General features: G+C 41.2%; 1 protein-coding gene across 1 annotated transcript; it reads right to left on the reverse strand.

Moving 5' to 3' along the window:
• Positions 1-1,741: 1,741 nt before the first annotated feature.
• Positions 1,742-20,570, reverse strand: LOC135711525 (uncharacterized). The gene is made up of 4 exons (XM_065234395.1): positions 20,416-20,570; positions 2,620-2,807; positions 2,248-2,556; positions 1,742-2,181 (listed from the first exon to the last, which is right to left on the reverse strand). The coding sequence occupies exons 2-4, from the start codon at positions 2,734-2,736 to the stop codon at positions 2,107-2,109; spliced, it is 501 nt and encodes a 166-aa protein (XP_065090467.1). The 5' UTR covers positions 2,737-2,807; positions 20,416-20,570; the 3' UTR covers positions 1,742-2,106.
• Positions 20,571-20,824: the final 254 nt, after the last annotated feature.

The following is a 20,824-nucleotide window of genomic DNA, read 5'->3' on the forward strand; positions in this document are numbered from 1 at the left end:
AAGGCTCAGTGATGGAAAAGTTCGCGAAAACTCACTATGACTCGCGAACTTTTCCCTTGGTGAACTTCGTGAAATATCGCGAACTTTTCCAACACTGATAAGGCTAATATGCTTCTAATATAAAGCTTAGCATGCCCTATGTTAGCCGTCTATCAGCTTTATATTGCAAAAAGGCGAATTAGCGGGCTTGTTGGTTACTTGGGTAGTGACCTTTCCCCTATGCTTGCGGATGAACGGCAATACACGCTTTATCACGCATTCTTCGATGTAAACTTGGGATGTCATCGTCGAGGATGTAACGAATGGTCCCGTTTTCAGGCCACAACTGCAAATCGCTTGCCAAATCATGGCCTTCTTCGCGAACTTGTCGGCAAACACGAACTTGAATCTTCCCAGCACATTCCCGACGTCCAGTTGCGATGTAAAACTTTTGACCGGGAAACTGCTTAGAATCGAGTTTAACGTATGTTTCGTCATTGATCAAAGGGCAGCCCTTGTGTTTCGTCGAAACACGGTCGTACAAGAGCCTTGCACGCTTTTTGGCCACGGAATTCTGCTTCATGTGCCGGTTAGGATGTTTACTGACTTTGTACGACTTGTATCCTTCCCTGTCAAGGATGTTCCGCACCGTTTGAAAGTTGGCATTGTACCTTCTGGCCACGTCTCGGATCGAAAGACCGGGGTTAGCTTCAACGCACATCAACACCTTTCTGCGCAGATGACGATCCCTGGTTCCAGTTTTTTCGTAGGTCCGTTGATTCTTTTCCACACTTAGGGTTTCCATGTAGGTTTTCAACACTCGGCAAACTGTTGTTTTCGGCATCTTCAGCTTGGAACCGGACCACTTCGGATTTTCCAGGTGTTTGTGTACAATTTTTTTTTCTTCTTTTGAGTTCCATTTGACGTTATTTCTGAACGCGATCGACTACTTTGATCAAACTTGCACTAGTTGTTCTCCATAGAAGTGTAAACAAACCACTGCATCGATGAAGCGATTTCCCGGGCCAGGGAGCAACATGTTTGAGTATCCATACAGGTGAGTAATACTGTATATAGAGAAAGACGATTAAAGAATAATCTTTCTTGAAATAAGTTCACGCTAAAAAAGTTGAAAATAGTGACTTATTACAAGAAAAAGTGACTTTAGGGACTTGGCCTCAAAAAAATAGACTTTTTAGTGACTGACTTGAAAGAAGTGACCAAGTCACTAAAAAGTGAGTCGCTACCAGCCCTGAATTGGTACTCAGCACGGAAAACAAATCAAGGAAAAAATAGTCTATAAGCATGTTTCGAATCAATATCATAATAAAAAAGTGATTAAATTTCACTTAAAACCAGATAGCAAACTTTTATGAAAATCACAGCAAAAAGTTCACTTTTTTCATAGTTATATATAGTATCATTGTACTTGCCTCACAACATACAAATTCGTGCATTGGTTGGCATAGAAAGTTCTCGATTAATAATTGAGCAAGTGCGTCAAGAACAATAAGTTGAGATCCGGTAAAACGCTCGATACCGCGATACCGATACGCATCCTAAATGAGTACAGAAAGAAGAATATAAACGCCATATGACGACCATGTAGTGCCGATGTTTTAAGGCTTTATTTTAACAGACGTAATAGAAAATAGTTAAACAACGGCAATTTTTTTTTTAATCGAACATTTATTGCTCACAATAAAAATACAGTATGTATTAAGTAATCTCTTCGAACGTCAAAGAAACTTTCTGACTTCAATAGATCTTGGCCCTGTTTTCACATATATTTTAAAGTAAAATCGGGAAGGCTTAATTTTGAGAGAAACAATAAGTTAATAAGTTTGTAATAGATCTTCCTCCTTGGCAGTACACTTATATCTACTAATGCAAAACATAACTTGTATAAAATTTGAAGACAAACAAAAATGTAGTAAACTGTATCAAAAGACATTTCATAAAAGCATTCAAAATTTCTAAGCACACATGGTTCAGGCAACTGACGACACTTATACGTAGTTTGTGATTGTATGGTTCAATATTGTTGTTTATGTGGTATTTTTATGAGTTTTTTTTTTTAGTTGCACAATATTATAAATTAGGTGTAAATTTTGTGACTTTAATCGGTTAGATTCCTCGGTAAGATCGCTGGGCTAACAAAGCGCTGAATAGGTAGAGTGCCGAAACGATGATGCCCAGTATCTGAAAAAAAATAAGTCACAACCAGTTAGTTTTGACATTTTTAAACTATCGAATTGGAAAACTTACAGAAGCAATCATGTAGGCATCCTTGAGAGTCGAGTAGTATCGTCCGTTGGTGACGTCCACCAGCAGTATGATCGATGCAATGAGGTACAACAAGAAGGCAATCGTATGATAGACCAGTTCGTAGATGGTTTTGGAAATGATTCCGCCGGTACTCAGCGAAACGAGACACGATGCCAACAGACAGAAGGTTCCGATCAGGAAGGCAACCGCCATCAGCAGGAAGAACAGCTCCGGATTACCGCTGGCATAGACGGAATGGTAGCGACGCAGATGCCATGCTACAATTCCAACGTTGACGGCACCGATGATCTAGGAATGGGAGACATTTGAGTCACTCAAATAGTGACAACATATTCGAAAAAAAAAACTCACCAACTGAGCTAGTTTGAGCAGACCGGGCGTTGTCTTCAGATAGCCGGTGTTGAGAACAACATGCGAGGTACTGGTGGTGGTGGTTGTAGTCCGTGTTATGACGACCGCATGCGACATCTTGACGATTCAACTAGGAACTACGGGTGCTGGTTGAGAGGCTGGTGGTATGGTGTGGTGAATTTCAGACTCTGAAATAAAGAACGACGCCAGTCAGTGGTGAGTTAATAGGTTTGGATATATATGTGTTATAAACGACGACGACGACGGAGTTGGCGCGCTACGACGCGACGCCAAAATCAAACGTTGAGCAGATCTGTGAAATTCGAGAGGAAGAGATGCAATTTTAGGATACTGGCTAGGGGAAAAATAATGTGCGCTCCGTGTGGGAGCATCACCATCGTTGCTGAGTTGCGAGGGGAAATGAATTTAGGTCAAATCGATGGCATCGAGCATAAACATCATCTCTGGCAGCTGGCGGGAGATTCTAAATCTTCGGCTGATGCCACGAGCGGATCCGGATTTTTTTGAAATGGGTTTTGGTAGATGTGTGACATGTGAAGGTATTTGTTACGTTTTCCACGTTTGATTGTACTTGTGAACAGCAATGGTAAGGTCTTTGGAGACAAGTATAAAGCGTTATAAATATTGTATGATTAACGGCTATTAACTGAAGAGCCCTTATACAAACGAAATTGGCAACGCAGATTATTTCGAAATTGAATTAAGTCTGCAATTCACTGCACGAAGCTTCAGTAATGTTTTGACTTATGATACAATCCTTAAGCATCAAATCAAAAACAGCACAAATCAAAATGAATTATGTAGTCATTTACTTACAAATGCGCAGTTAGTAAAAAAGCTGAAACATAAAAAATCAAATAAATACAGTTTATTATTAGTCACATAGTCCGGGGGATGAGAGGCATCGATGCTAACCACTAAAGCGGGCTCATCACCAATATAAGCTCATTGTTTACATCAACAAATGAGTTTCATAAAAGTGAAACTTCAAAAACAGCGGCTTCTGTTTTTATTTATTTTTGGGGAGTAGGAAAAGCTCAATATATGAAATCCATCAAGTAGACTAATAGCACAGACAAACAGACGTTACTCTTTCTCCTCAATCGTCGTGCACGCATTTAACGTGTTCAATTTAAATATTATAAGTTTCGCGAATCCCTCACCACAGCGCTGGCATCGGATCATTTTGACGTTTCTATATGTTCTATCGAATTTGTATGCAGCATCGTTTGAGACTTGGAAAGCAAACTTATTTCCACCAATATTTCGCAAGATGTCGATAGTGAGTTCCGTGTCGATATTTTTAAGGAAATTTATTTGTAAAGAGTTACATCTGTTTGACTGTGATAACAGCATGTGGTCCACTTTTGATAGGCATTGGCGTAAATAAGAGAGAGCATTGGGAGTCTGAAACGGAAACATGTAAAGGCAGCGTATTCCGTTACAAAGTTCGTGCAAGACTGGGAAAAAGTATCCAAAATTGTTGAAAAGGCATCTGTGCTGAAGCTAATGAGTAGCGTGGGATCTAAAATCTGCTCCTTGGCTTACGAATGATCGGATCTCGGATTTTCTACGTTAAACTGCAAGAAAATACTATAGAGAACATGAATACGAAAGCAAAATCGAATTTGCTGTAAATAGAGTTACGTTATCGTTTTTTTTTTAATCGTGCTTAGACACCCTGGGACACCCTATATTATATTCTCAGGGAAAATTTCCAATTTCCCCTATAAATCAATTTTACACAACCATCAATTTTACGAATCTTCCGGGTCTACCGGAGGGCCATTTGGTGAACACACACATTTATATACCAAAAATCCCAATTTACTACATTCAGAGTTTCAAAGAAAAGTACTGGCTTACTTTGATCAAATAGATGCAGCAATCAATTTTACTTATGTTCTGGAACATCTGGTGGACCATCTGGTGACTACTCGGAGCCAATAACCAGCTAATATATCAAAAACCACAATTTTACTACATTGCATATAGTATCAGAACAAATCTAAGCATAATTTTATGAAATTTACGTAGTAATCCATTTTACGGATGTTCTGGATCTTCGGATCTTCCGGCGGGCCATCTGATGATCACTAAAATCCAATGACTAGCTAATACACAATTTAACAACATTTAATATAGTTGCAGACACAAATCAACTACTTTGATCTAATTTATGAAGCAATAAATTTTACGGATGTTCCAGATCTTTGGTGGGCCATTTGGTGGCCACTTAGAAGCAAGTACTGGCTGATATATCAAAAATCACAATTCATCTATATTCCATTGGCAAATCAAAGTTGGCACTCGTGGTGAATAGAAGAACTATTAGAGTGATGATGGTTTCAAAATTTTCCACGGGGAGGTATACGAGTGCAATCTTAAAATGCTTTTATTTTGCAAATAGAGCATTTTATTTATATCTGGTTGCTGCTACAGTTGTAGAAAAGCTGAAATCTATGTTTACACATAAAAATCTGAAAAGAAATTATTTTTTCTATATTGTATGTCTATTAAGTAGTTCTTAAGTTTTCTACTAGCGTAGCATTAACCAGATTTAAATAAAATGCATCATTTTCAAAATAAAAGCATTTTAAGATTGCACTCGTATACCTCTCCGTGGAAAATTTTGAAACCATCATCACTCTCATAGTTCTTCTATTCTCCACGAGTGCCAACTTTGATTTGCCAATATAGTATCAGAATAAATCAAGGCCTACTTTGATCAAATTTACACAGCAATCAATTTTACAGGATTTTGGGATCTTCCGGCGGACCATCTGGTGACCACTCGGAGCCAACGACGAGCTAAAAAAGGGTGATACGGTCAAAATTTGGTCAATATCAACTTGACGTATTTCTTTCAATTTTGCATTTAAAAAACCTGAACACCCCTCATTTTGAAGGTGTGTGTGTGTAGAATGTTGCTCCTATTTTGATTTTGGAATTCACTCTTCAGTTGTCAAAATGCCGTCCAAGCAAGAAGAGCAGCGTATCAAAATTTTGCTCGCGCATCGCGAAAATCTGAGCTACTCGCACGCAAAGTTGGCAAAATCGCTAAAAGTTGCCAAATCAACCGTTACAAATGTAATTAAAGTGTTTGGGGAACGTTTGTCGACAGCCAGGAAGTCTGGATCGGGGGGAAATCGAAAACCGGAAGCCGCTGAGACGACATAGAGAGTTGCCGGTAGTTTCAAGCGAAACCCTAACCTCTGTCTCCAAAATGCCACAAATAAGCTGGGTGTATCGTCTACAACCGTGCATCGAGCCAAAAAACGAGCCGGACTATCGACTTACAAGAAGGTAGTGACTCCAAATCGCGATGATAAACAAAATACGACGGCCAAAGCGCGATCCCGGAGGCTGTACACGACGATGCTGACGAAGTTTGACTGCGTGGTAATGGACGACGAAACCTACGTCAAAGCCGACTACAAGCAGCTTCCGGGACAGGAGTTTTATACGGCAAAAGGAAGGGGAAAGGTAGCAGATGTTTTCAAGCACATGAAACTGTCAAAGTTCGCAAAGAAATATCTGGTTTGGCAAGCCATCTGTACTTGTGGCTTGAAAAGCAGCATTTTCATAGCTTCCGGGACTGTCAACCAAGAAATTTACGTGAAAGAGTGTTTGAATAAACGTCTGCTGCCTTTCCTGAAGAAACACGGTTGTTCCGTACTGTTTTGGCCGGATTTGGCATCTTGCCATTACGGTAAAAAGGCCATGGAGTGGTCCGCCGCCAACAACGTGCAGGTGGTTCCCAAGGACAAGAACCCTCTCAACACGCCAGAGCTCCGCCCAATTGAGAAATACTGGGCTATTGTCAAGCGGAACCTAAAGAAGACCAAAAAAACTGCTAAGGGCGAGCAGCAGTTCAAGGCAAACTGGCTTTCTGCGGCGAAGAAGGTGGACAAGGTGGCTGTACAAAATCTGATGGCAGTGGTCAAGCGTAAGGCCCGGCAATTCGGATTTGGAAAAGCGGAAGCCTAACTGAATATTTTTCCTGAATTTTATACTAATTGAACTTGAAAAAGAAATTTAATTTGATTTTTTAAATAAACGATTTCACCGATTTACACGCGTTTTCCCTTGACCAAATTTTGACCGTATCACCCTTTATGTCAAAAACCACAATTTTACTACATTCCATATAGTTTCACAGAAAAATCAAGGCCTACTTTGAATAAATTTACGTAGCAATCAATGTTACGGATGCTCCAGACATTCTGGTGGGCTATCTGATGACCCTTTTGAAGCCAGCAATTGGGCTGCTCAGCTTTTTACTTCATTTCATATAGTTGCAGAAACTAATCAAGACCTACTTTGGTCAAAATTCATAATTAACTAGATTAAGGATGTTCCGGGTCACCGGATAGCCTTCCGATGGACATTCAGTTTTTAGAACATTTTGATTTGTTTTCCATCGATCTTGTTTTCCGTGCTGAGCACTAATGCTACCAACGCCAGGGAATTGGATCTATCGACCCATCAACTCATGAACCAGGGTCCAACGGCAGAGATGTTATGCCTCAGAACATCCCGCGGCGCCGACTAGGATTGAACCCAGGCCTGCTGGGATAAGAGGTAATCACGCTTACCACTACGACCACAGGCGCCGCTAGAACAAGAACTAAAATATTAATCAGCATTATCCATACATGCCTGTTGCTGTGGTTTTCCAGCATCATCTTGTTCTAGACGACTGGTACATTTTCTCCTACTGATGGCCTCTCGGAAACCCAGAATAAAACTAGAACCACTTGGCCGATCTGTTCCAATTTTCAGTGGACCATAATTTTGAACATTTTTCTACTTACGGTGAAAACTTCAGCCAATTTCAAGGCGTAACAAAAAAGTTATAGCCATACAAACATTGCTATTCGCATGCCTGTTCGTAAAACTAAAAACCGCATCAAACGCGTTAGGCCCTCCCCAGAAGTAAAGCAGGTGGCGTTCGTTTGAAACGCTAATAACTTTTCGGGATTAATTCGGATTCACATCCGGTCTTGAGCCAAGATGTTCCCAATGCTCCAAAGATTCTAAATTTTGTACACGAAGAAAATAAATGTTGTCGAATTTCCCCATACAAACTTCAAGCTCTTTGAGCGAGGGGCTCCCGTGAACCAAATGACTTCAAATTTTGGCAGGGTGTTTCTGTCCTCCCAAACTACCATTCCAGGGAGTAGCGTTTGAAATTCCAGGATTGACCTATTTTGAAACACTCTAGTGAACATGCATCTACGTCCTGAACTGCTATTATCAAAGTTGTGACCTATCACAATCACGATCGTCAAACAGCTGATGGTAGTAACGCTTGGTACATTCCCTACCAATGTGCTTGTCGAAGCACTCTTCATGACCATCCATCAAGTTGACGAAAGAAGTAAAAAGCAGCTGGTGAATGTCGTCTTCGGTGGTGATCCATCACCGATCTGGTCATTCCCGACAATCACGACCCTCATATGTGCTCGTTTTGAAGCAGTTGCTGCTTTGCTTGCTTCTGTGAGTGTGTTGGTGAGTGAGCCCAACAGCTTCCGTTTAATTTTGCCAACTTTGTTTGAAACTCACACAGTCGGGCGAGCCGAGACGCACTTGGAATGCGTAGGCATTGTTTCCATTTTCTCCTGTCGTTTTGCTTTTTCTCATCAACGTACTGCAGAAGTTTTCACTGTTTTCGTTGTACTTTACATCATTAGCAGCGAGTATTGCAGTTTGCCTGTGAGCAGCGACCATAACTGTTGATTGTTGTTTGCCATGGCTCTACCTCTCACTGCGTGACAAAACGTTCTATCAGCGATAGTCGGTTGATGCGTTGACGAGTGTCGAGTGAGTGTCATGATATTTTGCAACACTGGCTAGGATAACAATAATGTGACACATAATGCACGAAATTACACTTTTTATTAAGTGCTGGCTATCACCACAGCCATCGTCAGTATATCAGCAAGTCAAACGTGCACTCTTTTGCCTATGGATTTGAAGAAAAACTTCAAGTCCCCTTATCCATTGATGTATGAGTTATGTAAAGGAGTGTGCGTTTGACTAGTACTGTCGCATTAACGGTCCTTTACTCAATTTCAATTTCTATTCAATTTTCACACTGCCGTACTCTAGCGGAACTATCAACCTATCCTATTCGGAACATTCTCTAGTTAATAAATAATCACACTAAAACTTCATGTTCATATTAGTACAGCATTTTGCAACCAACTCAGAAAATCTTAAACTTAACGTATGAAGTAACATAAAAACACTTTGAAAGTTAAATAGAGTTCCCACTTCTCCTCAGTTTTCTGAACTTTTCTAAAGCTTTCTGAGTTTCTTCGAATTTTTCTGAAGCTCTATGAAGTTTCCAGAATTTCTACTATATTTCATTCAAAGTGTTTTTATGTTACTTCATACGCGAAGTTAGCGATTTTCAGAGTTGGTTGGAAATGCTGACATGAAGCTTTAGTGTGATAATTTATTAGCTAGAGAATGATCTTTAGAAGAGGGTAGGTGGATAGTTCTGTTAGAGTACGGCAGTATGAAAATTGCCTAACCCGTACGATGTACGCGGACACTTGCAGTATGTCTTCCATATTTGCCTGTAGGCTTGAAGACATACTTCAAGTCTCCGCGTACATCATACGGGTTAGGCAAAAGATGTGCGTTTGACTTTAACAACTGTCGCATTAATGGCCCTCCACTCATTTTCAACTTCTATTCAATTTTCATACTGCCGTACTCTAACGGAACCATCCACCTACCCTCTTCTAAAAATCAACTATATTTCGTTAATTTCTACCATGTTCCCTGAACTTCTTAGAAGTCCTTAAAGTTTTACGAAGATCCATGAGGTAAGAGAAAAATCCCTGAACACTTGGCCAATTTGTAGAGCCTTAAGACGTCCTTTTATGCTATCGATTAAATGTCGATATAATATCAATTCTCGGCATTGTTTCTTCTAGTCTAGAATATTAGGAAAAGTAGACATTCATAAAAATCAATAAAAATAAAAAGTAACTCAGAAACTGCTTGACAAAATATAAAATGAACATCCAAATTCATGGAGGGGGGGCAAGATGATTCTGGAGGGGGTCTGGCCCTCTTGGCACCCTCAGTGGTCCAGAATGCAGATTTAGGTGGAATGATATGTTTTGAGTCTGAAATTGAAACATTAGACTGAAAGTCTCTTCGGCAAAGTTGTTCTTTGTAGTTAGGTCCTCAGTTTTTATGATAATTCTAGGGTGGTTCATATTATCATTGAAATAAAAAAAATCTTACTTTTTTGTTTGAAGAAATTAAGGTATACATTTTGTTACCGGTCAATCACCGAGAACAATGGCTTTGAAGCTGATTGGCTTTGTACAGCTTACAGTATAATTAAATTTATAGGAGGCTAGTTTATTAAATTTAATTGCTATAGGAAGGCTCACTCATACGTAAATATCTGTGTTTAGCATTATATAAATTTTTTATTTACTATATCTTAAAACTACATTTGTTAATTTATGTTTAACCTAAAATGTATTACCTATATAAATAGTCACCCAGCCCCATACTTAATATATGTAAAGCGTAGCATGCAGCTATATGATGTTTAAAAGAAATTAAAAAAAAATACCATTGAACCAATATAAATCGCCCTTGCGTCATTTGTTCAATGATTATAACGTAAATGAGAAAAAAGACGGCAAAGTTCCGCACTAAAATAATACAACAAAAAAAAACAACTAACTGACTCACCATGCACAAATCACGTGCACCGTTCACATCCCTGATGGAGCAAAATGGGTATGTTTTCCCATTTCCGGAAGACAACCGGCGAAAGAGAGGAGAAAGAGAAGTGAGAGAGAGAGAGAGAGTTGGAAAATTAGTGGATGAAGGAGAAGGAAGATTGGAGATGACTGATGAGGCAGAATGTACGGGACCATCACGGAAGTCAGACGTGTAAGAAGTTCGTCGCGGCAACTTATTGAAGTTTTTTATATGGTTGGAACCATCTTCAATAGAGGTGATACAGTGATACCGTACTTGCCCGCGGTTATAATTACGGATTCTAAGCCGAAATACTACGGATCGTAGATAGTGCGTTCACGTAAAAAGTTCGCGAGTGAGTGTTCGGAGATACATGGTTTCTATCACGGACCAGCCATATTCCGTGGGTATCGTTAGAAGCCATTTCCGATCCAAGCTCCAGGATTAGGAAGATCCCGTTAAGTTTTGTCGAGGGAATTTCGAAGGAACGGCGTACTACTGGATCAGGCCAAAAAAAGAAAAACCGTAGCCCGCAGAAGGATTCATTGGAAAGAGCTGCCTCGAAACGCCGCTGCCAAACCACGTGGGTCGTGAAAATTGGTAGGAAGCTCCGTTGGACATCAACCAGAACCACGAGGGAATTCCGAAGGAACGGCGTACTGCTGGATCAGGAAAAAAAAAACCCGTAGCCCGTAGAAGAATTACTGCATGAAAGGAGCTGCCTCGACACGCCACTGTCAAACCACGTGGGTCGTGGAAATCGGAACCGGTGTACATCGAGGAACCGCTAAGAATCAACCCTCAAGGAACCCAATAAGGAACCCCAACCACCGGACAATATACCCATCCCAGGTGCAGGTAGTCGCCGAGCGCCCAAGTTATTTTGGTCGGCTACACACGGCTGCGGAGCGGAGAAGCGGACGTTATGGAGGTATCAGCCTGGTAAGGTCCAGTGTTTGGTACTGATGTGCCTCTCCCCCTTCCGTGAGCATCTTCAGCAAAGGTATGTCGACAATACAACTCTATCTCTCTCCACCGCATGGGCCCCAACCGGAGCTGAACGGCCGCAACGTCTCAATGTCTCCCATACTATTGTGCAGCGGGCCAAGAAACGAGCCGGGTTGTCGACATTTAAGAAGGTGAAGGTGGCGAACCGAGATTACAAACAAAACACGTCGACAAAGCAGCGGTCCCGAAAGCTGTATACGAATCTGCTCACAATGTTCGACTGTGTCGTCATGGACGACGAAACATATGTGAAGGCGGATTTCAAGCAGCTTCCGGGACAGGAGTTTTATACCGTATCAGGAAAAGGGAAGGTGGCTGAAATTTTCAAAACCATCAAACTATCGAAGTTCCCGAAAAAATATCTCGTCTGGCAGGCCATATGCACGTGTGGTTTAAAAAGCGGCATTTTCATTACTACGGAAACCATCACTCAAGAGATCTACGTCCAGGAGTGCCTGAAAAAGCGGCTGCTACCATTCCTAAAGCAACATAATAGAACTGTGCTATTCTGGCCGGACTTGGCGAGCTGCCACTATGGGAAAAAGGCAATCGAGTGGTACGATGCGAACAACGTGGTTGTGGTACCCAAAGACCACAACTCTCCCAACAGCACAGAACTCCGCCCTATCGAACGGGATTGGGCCTTGGTCAAACGGAATCTAAAAAAAAACTAATAAATCCATGAAAAACGAGCAGCAGTTTAAATCTAACTGGCGTTCGGCGGCGAATAAGGTCGTTGAGACCACTGTGCAAAATTTAATGGAAGGGGTTAAGCGGAAGGCACGGCAGTTCGGAATTGGCAAACCAAAAGAATAAACGAACATTTTTTCCTTTAAATATATGAATTGAACTACCAAAAGAAATGAATTTGACTGAAAGAAACGATTTTTTAATCGACCAATTTTTGCGCGTTCCAGTCTTCACATTAATTCCTTTAAACAAAAAAGTTTATTTTTTATTTTCAATGATAGTAAGAACCACCCTAGACATCGTCTCAAAAATAAGGGCCTAACTATAAGAATCCAGAATCCAAGCAACAGATACAATAGCGCTGCGCTTGAGTGAAGGTGGAAGCAACGCATAGAAAAAGCAAAAGGGTCTGTGCCTAAGGCACGAACGGAAGCTTGACGTAGGACCACTAGTGGACGAAACAAATGCGAAGAGCATGTAGTTCGTTTAATTGATCGATCATCTATTATCTTAACTCATTCCGTTTTTGAATCGTAGGCGTACCAAATTTGTAGTATTTTGACGTAGGACTACGTCTGTGATTTCTATATGGGGGTACACTTTGAGAAAACCAAAAATGGAACATGTAACAAAATTATGAAAGATTTCGAATGTTAATAACTCAGCTGCCCCTGGACCAATAACAATAATTTTATCACCAATCGATCAGATATTTGTGTCACATCTGTTAAATTCAAGACTTTTTCATTTTTCAAAATGTCACTGTTGAAAATTGCATGAATGAGCTATTGTTGCTTTGATAATTAAAATTATCACTGATTGCCTGCGAAAAGCGATTTCCCTAACACTGATTTCAAAGTTGAATTCCATCCGGTCTTTGATGGGCCTGCCTGCGGTGATGGTGTCCTCGATTGGACCTTCCTTGGACGACGCCTTTTCGGACGTGGAGACGGGCTACGGTCTGCCTGCTCCGCCCATTGCGCTCGCGTGGTTGGCATGTCTACTGACTGACTGAAACTGCGGACAAACTAAAACGAGGTTGCTACAGTAACGTGTTCGTTTATTCGTATCGATCATGGCATGCCGATCGGTACGAATAAACGAACACATTACTGTTCGTTAACCAATCGGTTTTCAATAGCGCCGTGCTAGCCGTGCCAGTATGTAGCAAATGGCACGCTGAATCGAACAATACCTTGTCCAGCTAAACCGTTGCCACCACCACCGTGCTGCCGTCGCCGTCGCCGTTGAGTAAATGGAATTGTCAAAACTTTGTCTGGCGCCATGCTAGACTTTCCAATCTGTTGTGGATGACACGCCGAATCGAACAATACCTTGCTTGCCATTGCTATCGGATGGGGAAATGTGCTCGTCGACCTAGGCGACCATCTCGCTCGTCGACCACATTTCCCCATCCGATAAAAATAGTTTATCTGAGTGGTGGTGTTCTCCAGTACACAACGAAAGGCTCCCTGCAAGCAGCGAACTGCAGCCCACATGAGCATCCATAGAAAGAGGAAGAAACTACACTGCTATTGATCGGAATCAGTAGCTCTTCGCTAGCCACTGTGGGACATCCTTGTCAATCGCGTCATACTAAAGAGTATAAACAGAGAGAACCCCGCTCGAATTCCTATTCCTACACAAAACACAAGCTCCTGCTGCAGTTAACAAATAAGATTTATCATATGAGACCACGTAGTCCTACGTCACCATTGCGTACAACCCCATAGGTCTGTGTGATGAAGAGAATCGATCAAAATCACTTGCACCCCTACTTGAAAGTTTGGTTACAAGATTACAACTCTGGAGAGGATTTTTTGTGGTCGTTGGAGGCATGTGGTTCTGAGCATGGACAAAAAGGTACCGATAAATTGTATTCCAACTCTTTACTGTAATAAGCTTGTTGGCCCTGAAAAGAACCGTTGTGTTGCCTTAGTTGGTGATGATTTACCTCCTAGGCCGTACAGAGTGCGTCTGTCGCTTCAAAGCGTAGACGACATCCATGGCCGCTTACGCTTGGCGTGTTCAGAGTAGGTGACAGCATCACGGATCACATTTTCCAGGAACACCTTCAGCCAGACCTCGGGACACCGTAACGGCGAACCAGACGACGGATGGAGGTTATCACGAAGAACCTTGCGATGACGCTTGGCGGCTTTTTTACCAATACCTTTTTCTCCTTTGGCACGACCAGCCATTATTGCTTGTTGGGTAGAAGAGTGGACTACCTCTAGGCGAGTATTTCGCTAATAAACACGAGGAGCATTTCTTATAGCAAAACTTGCCATAACAAAATGGGCATAGTTCATTTTAGTAAACAAACTAACACTTCTTCCTACTGTATCACCTATGTATTAGGCGCCTAGACCTGCCACCACCTTCCTACTGCTGCTATTGCTGCTTCTGCTGCCTGCTCACCACGGTTTCCGAAGCGGAAATGAGTTGGGGCTAGTTTAGTTAGTTTAGTTTAGTTTAAATGATCTTTATTTAAGTTCAACTTGGATGATTACCATATACATTTTTCTAAGTGATTTAATTTCTTTCTTCATCTTTAGGTAAGGGCGAAATTCAAAAATTTGTTTTACATAATTAGTCCTAGACTTAGTACACGGTCGACCACCTTGGTGGGATTGGTTTGTTTTGTTCTTAGAATTTGAAGAGAAACTACTTAATACTACTATTTACAACTTAAAACTAACCTACTCTACTATATACACTTAACCTACTATGTAAAAATTGCTTATTAAAGCATGTTCAGAAAGATTGCATTTTTGGATAAATTTGGTTGTCATATCCTCAATTTTGGAATCTACTTTGGGAATTTCTGCCTCTTGATGGAGGTCTGCTATTCTTGTGTCGAATGGACGATCAAGGATCATCCTCAACACTCTATTCTGTGCAACCTGGATTTTGTTCCTGTGGGTCTGAGCGCACGATTCCCACACCGGGGCGACATAGAAGATCGCGGAGGCTATGATCTGTTTGTAGACAGCCAGTTTGTTTTGCCTTGAGAGGCGGGATCTGCGGCAAATGAGCGGATACAAACACCTAACTAAGGCGGAGCACTTAACTAGGGTTTTCTCTATGTGCGAGCGGAACAGGAGCTTCTCGTCGAATAACATCCCGAGATAAGTAACATCAGCGGACCACTCGACCCTTGTACCATCCATTATTACGGTACAGGAGGGAGACGGTTTAAGTTTTGGCGATTGTCTGTGAAGGAACATGATCGCTTGGGTTTTCGAGGCGTTGATTTTGATTTTCCACGTGGTGGCATAATCAGTAAAGGTGTCAAGGCATAGTTGGAGCTTCTTCGTAATTTCACGTGGCATCCTACCCTTGACGGCTATCGCGGTGTCATCTGCGAACAGGAAGAACACGCAATCGTCTCCTAGAGGAGGGATGTCCGACGTGTAGATGCTGTAAAGCAGTGGTCCCAGCAGACTCCCTTGCGGAGCACCTGCTGGGATCGGAAATTGTCCCGAAAGGGAACTATCAACGACACCCTGAATGACCTTTGCTGGAGGTAGTTACGGGTGATTTTCACAAGGTATGGTGGAAAGTTGGAGTTACAAAGCTTGTATATAAGTCCGTCGTGCCAGACATTGTCAAACGCCTTTTCGACGTCTAACAAGGCCATGGCTGTGAACTTGGATACAGCTTTGTTACTTCGGATGTTATTCATCACCCGCACTAGCTGATGATTGGTGAAATGCCCCTTGCGGAACCCGAACTGTTCCGGAAGAAGAATGTCATGTTCCTCCACAAACTTGTTCAGTCGGCTGAGGATCAATTTTTCGAACAGCTTGCTCAGCGCTGAGAGCAGGCTAATCGGTCTGTAGCTTGACGGTAGTGAAGGGTCTTTCCCAGGTTGCTTGGAAAGTAGTGCAGCTCCAAGCATCTATTGAGGATGGCAGCCAGCAGCGAGTGCACCCTCGAGCTGAGATTTTTCAACGCTAGGTTGAATATTCCGTCAAACCCGGGAGCCTTCATGTTCTTACTGTATTTCAGCGCTGAGCAAATTTGTTCCTCTGTAATCCGTTCTTCTGGAGGGACGGCACAAGGGGAGGCATCTAACGTCTGGACGCACTGCGCAACCTGGTTCTCGAGTGGACTTGGGATTGTGGAGCCAAGCAAATGCGACTGGGCAATGTGCTCCCCAATCGCATTGGCCTTCTCTTCGTTGGTGATAAGCCGTTCGTCATTGACTCTAATGGGCTTGGGGTGAGACTTCAGCGCCTTGGCAACCTACCAGAATGGTCTGGAACGGTTGTCCAGGTTTTGAACGAGCCGCCCGAAACTCTCGTTCCGGATATGAGTTGAGGCTAGACAGTAGCGCTCTTTTATATCTTTGCAGGTTAAAGCAGAATGATGTGCAACCAAGTGGTACTCGATTATGACGACTGAGTTAGGGAAGAACGTTTATTTCATGAAAACAGTGATAAAATTATCACTTTTTATTTGTTTATTGGATCATGCTTGACATTACCACTTTTTCAATAGTTTCTTGTTGGAAATCATCAGTCATTGCTATTGATACGTAGAAATATTTTTGATTGATTGGTGATAAAATTATTGAAATTGGTCCAGGGGCAGCTGAGTTAATAATGTTCAAAATCTTTCATAGTTTTGTTACATGTTCCATTTTCGGTTTTCACAAAAAGTACCCCCATATAGAAATCACAGACGTAATCCTACGTCAATATGAGCAAATACACAAACCTTTCTTTTGAGGATGTAATCTTTGCTATTAAATTCGTTCGAAGCATTTACCTTTGAGCGGCAGATGACGCGATTGTACCTGTCTCATATCGTTCGTATGAGAAAATGGAGGAGTTGCCAGTCTTCTTAATTTGTTGTTTTTGCTATAAGGAACAACTTTGTAGAAAGCACTTTTTGTCTAAAATTTCAATTTTAGGCTCAAAACGTATCCTTCCACCTAAATCTAGTGGTCAAAGTGGCCCTGGAAACTTATTAGCTCAACGATATTGTTTTGCGAAAGCATAAACTTTCATATCGATTTTTAAAGCAAAATAATAACTTACCTACCTGGCGATTTGTTAGTGTCACTCCCATATGAAGTCCAGCAGAGGGGCGCTAAGATGGTGATTCTTGCTAATGTAATTGCACTTATTTAAAATATTTCCAGTGTACCAAAATTGATGAAATCTTCGATTTCGGCTCCATTTTTAATGCAGATTACGAACATGCATTTTCCTCAATACTCTTAAAGAACTCAATTGCCATTTATCATTGAAATAATTTCTCATAATTCACATCACAAAAGTTAGATCACAAGGAATTCGCCTCACACTTACCTATCAACAATCCAGAAAATCTAAGGCAATTCAAAATTCTGAAGTAATTGAGAATTCTAAGGTAGCTCAGAATTCAAAAATAGGGGAAATGGATGTAATATCGGCCTAAATGCCTCTAATTTGGGCTCATACATAGATTCAGCAATCGGCTAAATTTTCAATAGCGACCAAAAATATCCATTAGTACCGTCCCAATGACGCGTTCATCTAGATAAAAATAATAAATAGCAGATTTTTAGCAATGGGCCCAATCTTAGATTCATCGGTCAACATTAGAGCCATTTCCCGTACTTAAAAGAAAGCTATGAATGATCAAATGCCTTTTAAATTCTCCTTTAAAAGCCTTAAGAATTATCCTCAATAATCTTACGAACAAACTTCAAAGTGTCAGGATCCCAAAAATGTGTCTAGATTCTAAATCCTCGCTAATTTTCCAAAGGTTTATTTTTTTCTTTTAAATCCCAAACATTTTTTTGATTTCTCGTTGTTTCAAAATTTTAGAAATTTCTCCATGTTGTATTATTTTTTTTTTTTCAAAATCCAGGATTCCGAAAAATAATTTATGAATGACTATAATATGTCTCAATTTTCATGATTCTGCAACCCATTAAATGTTTTTTTTTAAATATTAGGTATCGAAATACTGTCGGGAGCTCAGACTTCAAAAAATATCCAAATTCTAAAATTTTGAAAATTAGTTGCGACCTTGGAGCTTAACAAATTTTCATGGTAGATGAACTAACAAATACTATTCCAATGCCATAAATTTATTTTGTTAATGAATTAATTTCGATTATAAATTGAGTTTAAAGTAAAATGTTCAAACATCTAGATAGAGCTGGAATTAGGGCGTAAAGGCCGGCGCACATTGGATACGTTTTCAGGTTTTTTGACAGTTAGCCCATCTGTCAAAAAACCCGAAAACGTATGCAATGTGCGCCGGCCTTAACAGCCTTTGTAAACAATGACTTCTCTCGTTGATTTCTCGGAATTCAAGGCACGCCTACACAAACCAATATATCCGTCGCGTAGGAGAAGTCTTCCTCTACTCGATGGTGATGTTGATTTGCCAGGGAGAGCCATGGCTTCCGAGAAATCATAGAGAGAAGTCATTTTTTACAAAAATTGTTACGCCCTAATTCCAGCTCTATCTAGACATATGCTTGAAAAATGTGTTTTATAATTCCAAACGTTATTGCCGATTTACACTATATTTTTCATGGTGAATCGTTGCAAAGTTAGATCACAATGATGACCAAACTAACGTACAGCTACCACAAAGGTGCTGGAATTAGGCTGTGCAAGCAGTACGATTGTTGTTCACCTTATCCATGGCGTCACCTCTTCGGTCATCGCTCGTGATTATTCTCAGCGAGCAACGTTTCGTTAAATTCCTTCATCGAACGTCACCGTTCAAACAATCCACATGATAAATTGCTGCCTTTCCGGAAGAATAACAATCCACTGGTGGTCGTAGCAATTCTCTTCAGGAAGGTTAACTACAAGCTAGACGTCCTTTTAGCTGCCATAAACCTTCTCCCGATGGAGGTAGAACTGAGCGCACATTGATTTGCGTTGAAAGTCAATATAGCTGTTTACTCCGTTCCCCCAATGGCTTTTCCGTTGATCAACGATCCATAACGGAGATGTCACACCTCAATGAAGCGCTTCTGACGCTGTTGACCTATCAAAGGGTACCAAGTTGAAACTGAACACATTTGCAGTGTAGACAATAAGTAAATAACAATCACATGAAAGCCGGGTAACGCGTCGCGTCGCTTCAAGAACGGCGCAACGCTGCTCTGTTTCAAGACCGCGACCACATGGAACTCGTTTATTCCGTGCGTATCCGGCGGTGCCGCACTCCTTTTACGGACATCCATGTCAAGGTGGTTTCCCTTGATCGTCTTGTAGCTATGATGTTTGCATTGTTAATCCGACGAATGTTTGCATGTACAATCTTAAATATTCAAACATTGTTTCAAAAGCAAATGATTGTGTTCGACCTTTTCTGGCCGATCGTCTGGTGAAAGCGTTCCATAGCGACAAAGAGTCAATGGAGGAATACTTAATTAATTAAGGTAATATGAGCTGTCACCCTTTGGGGGGTAAAAATTGTCACGCAATCCAGGGTTGTTCCATATGCAAATTTTGTGTGAGGTGAATCATTGCCTCTCAAGGTAACTTGCTTACTATTTGCAAGCAACATAGTAAGGAAACTCAATACAGCGACATTAACATTGCCTTCAACCAACTATTGCTTCAAGGTTGTGTTCCAAATAATTGGTCCGTGAACCCATCTGCCAAACTAAATTCATTGTAATGGCTAAACCGCAAATTTTGTAAATGATATCCTGCTACGATGACCGAATCTACTTGTTCCATGTTACAGTGACAGATTTGGGCCATTTTCTTCGGCTTGTTCGCCGGCCTGAAACATTATATTAATCACCGCCTTCGCTTTCAGACACTTGACCCCCTTGCTTCGTCTATCCTCAACACCGTTCGATAGTTACAACTACTACGTCTCATTCATGAGAACAAGAAACTTGGGTATGTACAGCAGCAGAGGAGCGCCACCTTTTCGCGTGTTTACATTATTATTGTTATTGAGACGAGCACATGCACACAGTAGGCGGGTGGCAGATTAAAAATAGCGATTCCGTCCACGCTGACATCACTTTCGTTGCTCGGAACGACCATTCGGCTTGCAAAGTGCTACTCTTTTCGGCTCAATATTTGGGTCAAGAAAACCTAGAATCTCGCTGGATTCCATTTTTGATGAAGATTTTTTCAACGGACTTTTTCGAAGCTGATTCACCAAAAACTCAGAAAAAAAAGTACTAATTGAAATGTAGTGTCCTGATTCTGATAAAGCTTCCATTGATAAGCCATCTGTCACCCTCAAGGAATTCATTGATAAGACACTTGTCCATTATACAACGCCAATTCCGGAGAACACACATCATTCTACCATGCAAGATAGTCATCACATCACAAACATACACACACACACCTTCTTTTTTCTGTCGAGTTTTGGACGGTGCACTCTACTATTAAAAAACCGGAAGGGTTTGCTGGGAAAGAGGGGAGGTCAAGCGACCGGAACGAAACGATAAAATTGCGGAATACACACCCGAACCGATGCACTGGTCAACTGAGACTGACTGACTCAACCCACGGTGTGACTAAATATTGTCTGACTATATCCAAGTAAGCAAGCGAAGTGATTTACGTTGGTGAGTTCACCGACAACGGCGACCGACGATGCAATGGAGATGTTGCACGCCTATCAATATATAAAACATCTCCACTACTGCTGGGTTGCGTTTGGATGCTACTGGTGGTTTTACTGAATGCTTCCACTAACAAACTACACCAGCAAGTCGAAGTGAAGTCGTTAAAATAGCGTACAAGCTACATAT

The sequence above is a fragment of the Ochlerotatus camptorhynchus genome, unplaced genomic scaffold (assembly GCF_037179485.1).
Source record: "Ochlerotatus camptorhynchus isolate MF236.1 unplaced genomic scaffold, CSIRO-AGI_Acam_v1.1 ptg000433l, whole genome shotgun sequence".
Taxonomy (NCBI): Eukaryota; Metazoa; Arthropoda; class Insecta; order Diptera; family Culicidae; genus Ochlerotatus; species Ochlerotatus camptorhynchus.

Excerpts from the sequence above, each read along its gene's own strand:
- LOC135711525 (XM_065234395.1), bottom strand. The coding sequence starts at position 2,736 with ATGTCGCATGCGGTCGTCATAACACGGACTACAACCACCACCACCAGT. Across the intron at positions 2,557-2,619 it reads TGCTCAAACTAGCTCAGTTG|ATCATCGGTGCCGTCAACGT; the intron begins GTGAGTTTTTTT and ends TCCCATTCCTAG. Across the intron at positions 2,182-2,247 it reads ATGCCTACATGATTGCTTCT|ATACTGGGCATCATCGTTTC; the intron begins GTAAGTTTTCCA and ends ATTTTTTTTCAG.